Source organism: Oreochromis aureus, linkage group 6, assembly GCF_013358895.1.
Source record: "Oreochromis aureus strain Israel breed Guangdong linkage group 6, ZZ_aureus, whole genome shotgun sequence".
Taxonomy (NCBI): Eukaryota; Metazoa; Chordata; class Actinopteri; order Cichliformes; family Cichlidae; genus Oreochromis; species Oreochromis aureus.
The window spans coordinates 32,410,420-32,423,398 of NC_052947.1; the positions used below are offsets into that span (position 1 = coordinate 32,410,420).

Here is a 12,979-nt window from a genome sequence, read left to right on the forward strand (position 1 = left end):
CACTGTGGGGAAATATTTTCTTGGCACATTTTGGGCCTCTTGGTACCAACTGAGTATTGTTCCTGACCATGTCCAACCCTTTATGATCAGAGTGTACCAGGATAAGAGCAGGCTAACACACCATGTCACAAAATTAAAACAATCTCAGCTGGATTCTTGAACATGAACATGCAATTTCCAAGAACTCAATCCAAAAGAGCACCTTTGGGATGTCACGGAATACAGAACTCACTGTCATGGATGTGCAGCAGAGAAATCTGAAGAAACTTCATGATGATGTCATGTTAACATTAACCAAAATCTGAGGAACGGCTTGAACACCTGGTAGATTCTATGTTAAAAGGAATTAAGGCAGTTGAGAAGCCAGAAGGGGTGATGAACCCAGTGCCAGCATGGTGTACCTGAGAAAGTGTTCAGTTAGAATATATTGACAGTTAAATGTATTAACGGTCTGTTTGCAAAAGGATGGGCCACTAAATTGTAAAAGACAATATAATAATTGTCAAATGATTTTAATTTGCAAAGCAATGTGAAAGTAATCAAAATTCTCATTGTGATCTTATGAATGTGCGTAAAGAGGAAACCTTGCACAGATGGTTTGGATAGTCGTTTTATTTCATTCTTGCACATCTTCTGTACAGTAAAGAAAGAATAAGAGAAGTCCAGTTTAAATCAAAGAAAATGTAAGTATTACTGCTTTCTTGTTTTTCGCTTATAATCTTTGAGTTAATATGCTGGAAATCAAAAATATCTGACTATCGTATGCAGTACTTCAGTATTCCGTTCTTTTAATCACATTTATTTTACTAGAAACTGAAAAGTTGTAAAGGAACAAAAAAAAAAAAAAGAGCTCAGAGTCTTTTCAGCTCAAAGTCTTTCAGTTTCATGAACACGGCCTGGAGGGGTGGCCAATCAGGTTAGTTGCATGGATATCTCAACAGAAAAACTACATTGCTACCTATGTAGTATTTCTGGTTGGATCAGGGTCCCTTTTTTCATCTCTTCAGATATAAAATGGATATAAAAGAGTCCAGTTTTGTCTTTACGTCAAAGATCCATCCATTTATCGATTAACCAACCCGATGACCTGCCACATTTCTAACTGTAATACTTAACAGTAAAACTAAGTGACTCCTGCATCTGGTTAGTTGCTAAATTTGGTTTTCAGGTTTGTGACAGTTTGGCAGCTGCGATGCAACATGTTGAGTGAACTGATACAGTTCTAATATGATTGCCGTCAGAAAATTTAAAGGCAATTTTTCACACCCACATTACTGGCATGTGGATTTAACAACACCTGGTATTGTTTGGAATTTATCCACTTTTTTCCTAAGTTGGTTTTAATCCAACACAATAAAAAGATAACTAAATGAACAGCATGGACAGATGAAAGACAGCTTTTTGCAAAACACTTAAGACACGCGAAACCAGAAGTAATCTGTGAATCATTACTCAGATACCATTGAAAAACAGAGCTGGGAAACTACTCGACAGGAGTGACTGAAGGGCAGGTGGGCGGGGTTGTGCGTTTGTTGTGATGATGGTTCCTTGTGATAGGAAGGAATTTCCAGACTCTCATGCTTGTAGGTACTCGGGCTGCACTCGCGCTACTTTACGGAACTCTTTGGAGTGCGTAAGTGGGCACTGCATCTCACACCAGCTGATGGGAACCATCTGAGCACCTGGGTTACAGAAAAACAGAGTGGAAAAATACATCAACATTACATTATTAACCAACAATGAATTTCTTCACTGCTAACAGATTAGCACATCAGGCATTTTGATACTTAAACACAGTTATAATTCTGCAAAAAGCAGTAGTAGTTTAGTAGTTTAGTCTAGCAATTCAATTGTGTTGTCAGTCTTCAAGTGGCAATAACAAACCTAACAGAAATGCTTTTCCGTGGAAAGATAATCCAGCAGATAGCGCCACCTTGTGGTCCAACAGGGTGCTAGTATTCTGTGCAGCACGGTGCTGGAATTCTCCAGCGCTTCAAGATTTAAAGGCCATTTTATGCATTTGATATTTACCTGCTTCACTGTGTGCAACGACCACTCCCAGTTCATTTTCTGCTGTTGTCAACAGGTAGTTAGACTGAACATCACCGAGAGAAATCTGACATGGTCAGGTCAAGGTTTATCAATGCATACAAATCAGGATTTAATAATTCTTATTCCAGAAGTGGACGAGTGAATTTGTAAAGGCAGTTGATGAAACGTTTACATGTCACACATCACATTTTGTTTTTGTTTTTTAAGCTCTGTCTTGGTGACCTGATGTGTTTCCAGGAAGAAATAAAAGTTACATAAGACCTGCATACTTTCCACAGACATTCATCATTCACTCTTATTAACATTTTTGGCACAGGAGTTATTTTGACTATGACAAATATTCTCCCTCAAGCACATTTGGAAATAAAAAAAGAGGAACTTGGTGTTGACAGTCTCAGCCTTGGAAATGAATTCAGAGTTATGAATCCACAATTATGTAAATGTTGAAAAAAGAAATGACAAGCATGCGCTGGTTGAAAACCACCAGTGTCGGCATAAGAATGTGAAGGATACAACTTTTGCCAAGACGATGTCACCGGGTCTGAAGCTTTTGTATGTCTCTACCTGTAACCAGGAAGAAAAATGGTTACCAATAAACATGTCACCTTATTTTAATAAAAATTATTATATGCAGAAGAAACTAATAAAAGATGTGAGTGGAAAACAGGAAATCAAACAGACCTTGTCTTTCTCTGTTGCACGCACATCTTCTTTTCTGTAGAGAAACAGAGAGTGAGTTTGTGTTTAGGCCAGAATTTTGTGCATATCCATATTATGTCCACAAAACACCGCCTCACGCTGGAGTTAGATCTGTATGGTGGTGGCTATGAGCATCTCGCTCAGCAAAGCAAAATGAAAGAAAATACTTCTGTTAAAATTACTTTTAAAACTTGCTCGACAATATAATATTTTGAAACCCGTAGCAACCCTAGCGCTGATTCTGAGTCTAGCAATGCTGTCAATGCTACTGCTCCACCTTCATTTTCTACAACCACCTCCTCAAAACAGGTCCTGCTTTTGGCTGCCTCAGGCCCATCTCACACGATTAGCAGTCTGAAGGTTTGGCATGCATATGTAGAGACTTTAATGAGTTTATTTCGTTGTTTTTAAATCAACTTATCAGTTTGAGTTGGAAAAAGACTAGCTGGACAAGTACTGCTGAGAATTACAATTAGATTAATTTTTATTTTGAAAAAAACCAATAAAAAATATGTTTTTGAATTCATCTTAAAATCTGGATGCAGTAATTACTATTTTTATGTTTAGTTCCAATCATAGGATAGCAGCAACTTTAAAAAGGCTTCTTCATTCTTACTTCACCTGCTATTTCTAACAGTTTCTTTACAGAATCAGCTTCAGTGAAGGTTACAAATGAGCTTCTTATGAGTCCTCTTCAGATAGGAAGGTTAACTATGGAGTTCCACAGGGTTCCATTCTAGAATTCTGTTTACATTATACTTGCTTCCCATAGGCAGTACCATTAGAAGACAGCATACATTTTCACTTATTTTCACGTTATGCAGATAACACTAAACTTTATCTATTCATTCATTTATCTATGAAGCCAGATAACACACAACAATTTGTTAAACTACAAGAATGTCTTAACGACATAAAAACCTGGATGACCTCTAATTTTCTGTTTCTAAATTCAGATAAAACTGGGATTAATGTACTCGGTCCTAACAATCTTTGAAATGCAGTGTCTAACAGATGCTTACTCCGGATGGCATTACCGTGGCCTCCAGTAACACTGTGAGGAGTCTTGGATTGATTTTTGACCAGGATATGTCCTTTAATGCACATATTAAACAAAAATGTGAGACGCCTTTCTTCCATTTCCAAAATGAGAAAGATCCTGTCTCAGACTAATGCTGAAAAACTAGTTCATGTATTTATTACTTCTAGGCTAGACTACTATAATTCGTTATTATCAGGATGTCCTAAAACCTCCCTGAAAAGCCTTCAGCTAATCCAAAATGCTGCAGCGAGAGTACTGACAGGGACTAGAAAGAGAGAGCATATTTCTCGTATATTGGCTTCTCTTTATTGGCTCCCTGTTAAATCCAGAATTGAATTGAAAATCCTGCTCCTCACATACAAGGTCTTGAATAATCAGTCCTCATCTTATCTTATTGGCCACCCTTCCTGAGCCTGTTTTTGCTGGAGGTTTCTTCCTGTTAAAGGGGAGTTTTTCTTTCCCACTATCGCCAAAGTGCTTGCTCATAGGGGATCATATGATTGTTGGGGTTTTCTCTGTTTTCTTTGTGTTATTGTAGGGTCTTTACCTTACAATATAAAGTGCCTTGAAGCAATTGTTATTGTGATTTGATGCTGTATAAATAAAACTGAATTGTACTGAACAGTCTACAATAAAATATTAGACAAAAACTGGCTCAGATTTTGTGGTTACCTGATCGTGCCTCTAAAGCGGTCCTTCAGTGGGGTGGATCCTACATAAAGGATGTGGACTTTGGCAAATCTGGGATTGATGCTGGTTACCTGTTAAATGAAAAATAAATAGAACAGATTGTAAACTGTGCAAGATTATTTACTCAGAACATGCAGCGATAGTAACAGTTTCTTATTCTATTGCATACCTTACAGGTGACTATTGCTCCTACATCTGGCAGCAGTTGTGTTTCGGTTTCCCTCACAACTGAAATCACTGGTAACTAAGGAGACAAAATAATCCCAGTAGAAGTTATCCATATGATGTACATATCACCTTAGACAATTACAAAACTAGTTCGCTTACTCACATCAAAAGACATTGCAAAAATACCTTTAGTCTGGCATTTGTACTTGTCTCACTGCTGAACAAACTTTCCCCTCCCCTGTCTTACCCACACCCCTCACCTCCTCTCCCTCATTCTTCCTGAGCACATAGCCTGCTAGTGACGAGTATATGTAGCCATGTCGCAGGTATACTCCTGTGCCAGGAATACAGTCTTCTGCGCTGCATAGTTTGTCACCTAAGTATAAAAAAAAGACACAGATGTGTTAGTGTTTGGGTTCTGGAGATGCACTGTTCCTTCTAAAAAAAGAATTAAAATAAAAACATCTTTGCATGAGTCATCACCAAAAATAATCTTTATCTTATACTGGGCTTTGCTCCATGTCTGAACCCAGCCGTTTCACATCTCCATCAACCATCTTTATCTGACTGACTTCCCTTCACAAACAGACAAATTGAACATCCTCCCTCTCTTGAGGACATAACAAAGATCCATAAGTAGAAAAAAAAATGAAACTTAGCATTCAGTAGAGTCTGAAGCCTGAGCTACTGGCTTACAGGGATGATCTGTACATATCATTATTTAAAACGTTGTCCATGTTTAATATAAGCATCCACCATTATAACAGAATATTTTGTTACAATGGTGAACATAGACTATATAATATATAACTAAAGAATAACAAAAATAATAATAGTTTCCCTTATTTTGGTTATCATCTGCTAACTGAATCTGAGAGACTAACTGAGGATACTTTGATGTAACAGCATTGTGGGACTAACAGTGTATCTGCAAACCTTAAGCACAAAACACATCATGGACAAGAAGATTAAAACACAAAACATAATTTATGTCATGTGACACAATACTACCCTTCATTTTTCTTGCACTACAATTAATTATCTTGCTACTTTGTGCTCTTTCAACCGTAATTAGAATGAAGTTAAATGTTACTCCTGCAGACAACTCATTTAAGGTTCACTACTGCCATGCGCCGGATAGACCTGCGGCTTTCCCACGGGTGTGACAAAACAAAGCTCAGGAATGCGTTATCTTGCCCGAGGAGATGGGCAGGGCTGAGGATCGGATCTCATCAGCCGTGGAAAGCCAAAGTCAGTAACTCACAGCCCTGCAAATACGGTAAAAGACCATGATACGGTAGGCCTGAAAACCCCGACTCCATCTGACAGTCAGCTGATCCAACAGGTGATTGATTGTAAAATAAGTTACTACAGCCTTACAAGTACGGGAAGCCAAAGCCCACTCCACGCATGGCAGCTGGAAATAATCACCAGGGTTTCACACGCTCAGAATGCAGTTTAACTTCCTTTTCTAATAGAAAATGACGCTAAAGCTGTTAAAGCTGTCTACATATCCCAACATACAATCTACACACCGGTATATTTAGTTTTTAAGCGCTTTTAGATACGAATTTACTGGACTCACCGGGAACGCACAGCTTCATCGGCGACATGTTTTCGAGAGGTGTACGTAGGCAGCCTATTGGTTAGGACTAAGGGCTCGGAAAGATTCTGATTGGTCAGTGTCACTCAGCGTCAGCGGAACGAAATGCGTTGATCCGCCATGATTGCTGAGCCACACATGGGCGGGTACGTGCCATGTGTGCATTACTATATGATTGAATAAGTCATATATGGTCAGATAATTATGAAATACTGCTGCGAGATACTGCAAAATTTGGTAGCAATCTGATACTAAAGTATCGGACACCAGTACCAGCATTCTTATTGATACTATCGATATTGGTATCAATCTACCCACCTCTGCTATGAAAGTTAGCTACTTCCAGTATTGGGATTTCCTAGGTTTATTACTTCCCTACAATGTAAATTTAATTTACATTGTAAATTTAATTACAATTTAATTTACATTGTAGGGAAATTGTCGATTCTTTTATTCAAAATCTGTTTCTCTGAGCATGGTTTTAAAAGCGTCATATAATCGGAAAATTGCCACCGAGCAGCCATTTCTTCAAAATCATGTTTATCATAGTCCTGTTACGGTGCATCTCAAACCTTCGAGAAAATAAAAAAAAGACTTGCCCCCATCCCACAAACTAAAACAATCTCTCACATTTTGGATTGGTTGCAGTTTACAAAACTAAGTATCTGAGTCTCCTGTGAAATGTGCTAATCTATGGATGCATATAAGAAATACAAATATGTTTAACCAACAGAACAGCTGCTGAAGTAGCAGTTACTGTGACAGAAAAGGGAGAAACAGGGACTGTCACATAAGGGAATTAAAACAAACTTTTCATTTCTGCCAATTGCATTTACTTAGTGAGGGAACTGGATAAAGTGCATTTCAATATTTGCCTTTTACTGAGACAAATTTCTCAATTACCATATAAAAAAAAGTGCAGTTGTCCTGGAAAAAAAAAAAAAAAAAAAAAAAAATGACATCACACACAGTACACTGCATAATGACTCACAACATTTATTCATTTTTAAGCACAATGCCACAGCAAACAATATTCAGCAGTCTAGAGCAAATCTGCTCTCTCTTTAACAAAGCCAGTGTAACTTTTGGTTTTTCCTGCTTCTGCTGCACTTCATCTACATGGATTGTAAATTGGAAAGAATACTTGGAACTCTGCTGGGGTAGTCTGTTTGCTGGTCCCCAATTTATATTTGGTCAGTGCTTAAACCACATTACAACTGATATCCACAGTCTAATAATGAAATGCATGTTTCAGTATGTAACAAAGTAAAGAGCAGTCAAATTAAACATCAGATTGTACATTTTTGTGAAAAGTGGGTGGTATTAAGATAAAGTGCACATTCTGTGTCTACCTGTGCTCAAATCTGTGATGACACAAACAGTAAATGACCCTTTCACAACTTGATGGGGAAAAAAAAAAAAAAAAAAAAAGCAGATGATTGATCTTTACTCCCAAAGGAAGGACAAGTCTATTTCTTGGCTTTGCCCTGAGCAGCCACAGCTTCCATGGCTTTCTTTACAGTCTCCTCATCTCCCAGGAACTGCATGGGCCCAATAGGCTTCAGGTTCTTGTCCAGCTCATACACGATGGGGATGCCTGTGGGCAGGTTCAGCTCCATGATGGCCTCCTCTGACATACCTATGAAAAAAATGACAGACACAGAGCTGTAATTCATTTGCATGTAGCTGCTGCTTTAGACCGCGTTAAAATGTTTGACAGCAGATGGTAGCTTTGTATGACAAACACATGATTGTTAAACTCTTATGTTAAAATTCACAACTTAAGAACTAAAATAAACCTGCTTGGAACAGAAAATACTGCCTATCCCTCAGCCTGCTAGTAGATGCAGAAATAGTATCAATTTGAAAATCTTAGGTGACTTCCTTCTTGAGTTATTGCATTTACATAATTTTCAGAAAATGTGACCTATGACCTTGACTTTGAGTTCAAGGTCACAGATTCAAACTCAAGGTCACCAGGACTCGAACTTGCCTGAGATTTTTAGTAGATGCCTCTATGGTATAATTTCAAAAACCAACATTGTGTAACTCTAAAGTTATCACAGTCATAAGTTTGCACTACTAGGAATGTCCATCCATCCATCCATCCATCCATCCATCCATCCATCCATTCGCTTCCGCTTCTCCTTTTCAGGGTCGCGGGGGGCGCTGGAGCCTATCCCAGCTGTCATGGGGCGAGAGGCGGGGTACACCCTGGACAGGTCGCCAGTCTGTCGCAGGGCCAACACACAAGGACAGACAACCATTCACACTCACATTCGCTCGCACATTCACACCTAGTGGCAATTTGGTTTATCCAATTAACCTATCCCCACTAGGAATGTAGTCACATTAATTCACATGCGGTGGCCACCTAGACCAATAACTATCTGCTAGTTAAGCCACTGCAACAGCTAATAACTTAGCACTCTACGCTCTTGTCTATAAGGTAATTTCTGACTTCCCTAAAACCCAAATGGATGATATCAAGTTCATATGTAGGCCTTTATGAAGGTTTAGCGGGTACCCCAATTCATTGTTGACTCATAGTAAGTGAAATAACACTGAAAGGTGTTTTTAGTGCTGAGAAATGTTTCACAAGTTTCTCCTCTTTTCCTTACCCTCCAGGTGCTTGACAATGCCGCGGAGACTGTTGCCATGGGCAGCAATCAACACCCTCTTTCCTTCCTTGATCTGTGGAACAATCTCTTCATTCCAGAAAGGAAGTGCCCGAGCAATGGTGTCCTTAAGACTCTCACAGCTAGGGAGCTGATCCTCTGTCAGGTCAGCATAACGTCGGTCCTACAGGGAAAAAGAAGAAGTCGGTGTTGTCAAAATAGTTTCAGCAACGCAGGGTTACATTGATGCAATAACGAAAAGAGTCAACTTGTCACAATTTCCCCGAACTGCTTATACCTTGCTTATGGTCTGATAGTAGTCATGTCCCTCATCCATAGGTGGGGGAGGAATGTCAAAAGAACGCCTCCAGATCTTGACCTGGGCTTCCCCGTGTTTGGCTGCCGTTTCAGCCTTGTTCAGCCCAGTCAGACCACCATAGTGACGCTCGTTGAGGCGCCAGGTCCGGTGGACAGGCAGCCACATCTGGTCGATGCTATCCAGGACAAACCACAGAGTGCGGATGGCCCTCTTTAGGACAGATGTGTAGCAAATGTCAAACTCATAGCCAGCATCTGAAGGGAAACAGAGATGACATTTAGAAATGTGCATTTCAAAACAGCTTGTCATATTTTTCATGAAGGAATACTACTGCAGCTACCGTTCACTGGATCAAATAATAGATACCTTCATGTTTTATTGCCCCTCTTTTATCAATTGCTTCTGATTTTGCTTGGTCAGGGGCCGCAAGGCACTGGCAAACTTAACACTGCAAGATGTGCCTGTTTGGGATTTTTAGGTCATTAAAAAAATAAATAAATAAATTGTGTTGTTCCGTCCACCTAACCCCACAAAATCCAGCATGATGACTCAGCAAACAGTAATATTCTGCCCTCCTCTGGAAATAAAAGCATCTTTGGCCTGGTTTTTATGCTCCAGTTTTAATTAATAAGCTTATTCCTTAGGAAAAAAAACCATTTCAATAAATACAAACACTCTTAAAACGTCAAAGACGCTAAATTAATCACATTAGGACTCTCCTAAATACCTCTGTGGTTAAAGAACACCACAAATAAGAATTGCTTCCTTTGAATTAAAATTAGAGGCTGTACTGCTGCACCAGGAGGCGCCAAACTGTCTGCCCTGGTGGGAGGGAAGCTAATGGAAAAAAAACTCCAGTAGCATTTAATTTGAAGCAGTGACCGTGTGGCCCAGCAGACTGCGGAACAAACCGTGGAATGACTCCATCCCTTCTGCCCCACTGGGCCTACTAACGGTTTCCCCATTCAACAAAGTTGCGTAAGCACCGGCTTGCCTTGGCTTAATCCAGTGACCGAGATAAAGCCCTATTAGGCCCGATGACATTTTCTGATACCGTACCTTTCAAGGCCTGTCCTCCCCGCTTTGCCTCCTGCTCCCCGGCCTCGCTCAGGTCCGCGTCGAACCAGCCGCAGAAGCGGTTCTCCTGGTTCCAGCAGCTCTCTCCATGGCGGATCAGCACAAGCTTGTACGCAGCCATCCTCACACCAATGCCCTCTACGCTGTATTTCCGGGAACTTCGGGGAAAGTGACTCCTCCTAAAAGGCAGCAGCAGCAGCAACGCTCTCAGATTTCCCCGTACTTCACCGAAACCCTGAAAGTTCCTACACAGCAACAGGTCGGTGATTGCTTTACGTGAGCTCGAGTGATGGCAGGTCTGCTACTGCGGAAGGTTAGCGACTAGCCCAGTTTGACAGTCCTCACGATTTGAGTCCTCTTCCTCGCTTCCTGCTAGTTTCCACCAATCAGAAGGCGTGCTGCGTTCAACGGAGGAGGAGGGAGGCAGGAAGATGCGCACAGCGGCACGTCCACACCGGCTTTTGTGCATCAAGTTAACACGTGCCTGTAAAAAAAAAAAAAAATCATGAATGATCACTTTAATCATTGAAAAAAGTCATTTATCGCATATTCTCACTAAATTAGAAACATCTATTCAATTCAGTTTAATGAGTGGGAAGAGAAGAGAGCAGAGGGAGACACACATGCACACAAGTTTCAAATTTGTTACTGTTGATTAAATCTAGTTACTGGTTATTGAATTTATACACTACTCTGTAGTGGTGTATAAATACACGGAGAGCGAAAGATTGATCATATTTAAGATAGAACCATTAGTTAATTAGCATTTGTGAAACATAATCGAAACATAAGACTGTGCCATAATCTCAAAGCTCCTAGTCTACATAGTTTCTCTTGCCACTGTCAAAAACGCGATAATCGGTTACTTTCATAATTCTTTAGGTCACTGTAGACAATTTACTTAAATGCATCAAAGATGTTATAGATATTTGTGCACTTTATTAAGATGAAAAAGAAAATTTTAGAAACACCACTAAAACACCACTAGTATGATATTAATGATACATCACATATTTAGAAAAATATAGATTACCAGTAAAAGTAAACAAAATGACAGCAGAACTATTGTGTGAAATCTAAAACACCTGTTGGGTTATAAAAATCAGTCACTGATACAAAAGGTGAGTCAATATTGTCACCTTATTTTCTCTTTTAACTCCCAGATTCCCATTTGAGAGCTCTCTCAAATGACAATATATTATTTATATGTGATTACATGATTTATTATTTATCATTAATATTTTAAACTTAATATAAAATCGTTTTAAACTGAATATATTTAAATAAGGAATCATTCACGGATAGAAACCCTGAGATGTGAGTTGGGTTTTCCTGTTACTCACTGGGATTTTCAGACATTCATCACACTGAGATGTGGTAGTTGTGTGATGAGTGTGCACTTAGTGTACCCACATTTAAACCACACTTTGTTGTCTTCAAATGTTCAGTGTGACACTAAATTTAGAAAGGTTCAGATTTTAACACCCCCTAATCAAGATATTAAGCCTTCTTCTTATAATGGATAGCATCCATTCTAACAACAGGAGCAAAGGGTGAGATGTGGCAAATGAGTGCACATATACCAGCAGATACACGTCACTTTTGATGAAACCTATAATACCATCTATAGGTAAAGGGACACACAGTGGACATCCCCCACCGAAAATTTAGAGCATATACATTTGTCTTTTCCAATAAAGCACGGAGAAGGCATCTCCCTGTCACCCCTGTAGGGGGTGCTATGTGTCTGTTTCTCAATCCTCTAGGCCTGAGAGTTTGAAGGTTCTGTGTTGTATCTCAGCAGTTCTGAGACAAGACAGAGACCTCTGATTGAATCTGTTAGAGCCGCTCTTCCAGCTTGGAGTTAGTTCCAAATGCTTTTATTCTATTCTATCACTGGAACCACTTTGGACTTCCACATCTGTTCCAGTTTTCCTTTAGCCCTTGGTGCTTCTCTTTTTTATTGTGCTCCTTTTTCTTGATGTTACTTTCAACCGAGATTGCCACATCTGTCACAGCTGCAGTCTTCTGTTCCTTGTCAGCCATCACTATGTGTGGTTGGGAGCACCAGCAACTGCTTGTCTGTCTGGAACTTGAAGTCCTACAGTACCTTAGTGCTGGTGTCCCCAACCATCTTCAGCGTCATCTCCCATCAGGAGTTGAAGACTTCTAATTCATATGTTTAAAAGATTTTCCTGTACACTATCCCACCCACTTGGTTTTCCATCTCAGTGTATACCAGCTCAGCTGGCACATTACATCCTTCTATATCCTGTTGGATAGTCTCCGGGGCACCTTTGCACAGGCTATAACTTGGGAGTAGCGGTGGCACAGTGATAAATGTAGCTATACCAAATGATATCAAGGGCTGAGAGAGGACCTTAAGGACATGTGGAAAGTGGTAAATAAGGTATGTCTCTAAGTCTAAACCAGACAAAAAATACAAAATAATGATGGTGCTGCTTTTTATAGCTGAATCCTTATTTGCAAGAGGTTGCCACAACATATGGAAGTGTATATTCTCATTTGAAACAGGTTTTTTCCTCCAGATGCCCTGCCACCAGGTCTTCTGGGTGTTAGGTGAATATGTTAACCCACACTAGGCAAACAAGACAAGACAAAAGAGTAAATCATAGATATGCATGATAGTATAAAATAAGAAGAAGAATGAATTGTTGGTTATATTTCAGTATATGTTGAACTGTGACCCA

General features: G+C 39.7%; 2 protein-coding genes across 2 annotated transcripts; both read right to left on the bottom strand.

Annotated features, from left to right (window-relative positions):
* Positions 1–594: 594 nt before the first annotated feature.
* On the bottom strand, positions 595–6,296 carry exosc1 (exosome component 1). The gene is made up of 8 exons (XM_031733744.2): positions 6,237–6,296; positions 4,912–5,027; positions 4,653–4,727; positions 4,466–4,554; positions 2,734–2,767; positions 2,566–2,616; positions 2,032–2,116; positions 595–1,682 (listed from the first exon to the last, which is right to left on the bottom strand). Exons 1-8 carry the CDS (start codon positions 6,262–6,264, stop codon positions 1,576–1,578), a joined length of 585 nt encoding a protein of 194 aa, XP_031589604.1. The 5' UTR covers positions 6,265–6,296; the 3' UTR covers positions 595–1,575.
* A 929-nt stretch (positions 6,297–7,225) lies between these two features.
* Positions 7,226–10,671, bottom strand: pgam1b (phosphoglycerate mutase 1b). The gene is made up of 4 exons (XM_031733742.2): positions 10,251–10,671; positions 9,171–9,445; positions 8,876–9,056; positions 7,226–7,893 (listed from the first exon to the last, which is right to left on the bottom strand). Exons 1-4 carry the CDS (start codon positions 10,387–10,389, stop codon positions 7,724–7,726), a joined length of 765 nt encoding a protein of 254 aa, XP_031589602.1. The 5' UTR covers positions 10,390–10,671; the 3' UTR covers positions 7,226–7,723.
* Between the last annotated feature and the right edge of the window lie 2,308 nt (positions 10,672–12,979).

Bases quoted from the DNA above. Each gene is read 5' to 3' on its own strand.
- exosc1 (XM_031733744.2), bottom strand. From the start codon at position 6,264: ATGTCGCCGATGAAGCTGTGCGTTCCCG. The intron at 4,728-4,911 runs GTGAGGGGTGTG...TTGTCTCCTTAG, and splicing joins GGAAGAATGAGGGAGAGGAG to TTACCAGTGATTTCAGTTGT. The intron at 1,683-2,031 runs GTAAATATCAAA...TCTGTAACCCAG, and splicing joins CGTTGCACACAGTGAAGCAG to GTGCTCAGATGGTTCCCATC.
- pgam1b (XM_031733742.2), bottom strand. From the start codon at position 10,389: ATGGCTGCGTACAAGCTTGTGCTGATCCGCCATGGAGAGAGCTGCTGG. The intron at 9,057-9,170 runs GTATAAGCAGTT...TTTTCCCTGTAG, and splicing joins ACTATCAGACCATAAGCAAG to GACCGACGTTATGCTGACCT. The intron at 7,894-8,875 runs GTAAGGAAAAGA...TTTTTTTCATAG, and splicing joins CATTGTCAAGCACCTGGAGG to GTATGTCAGAGGAGGCCATC.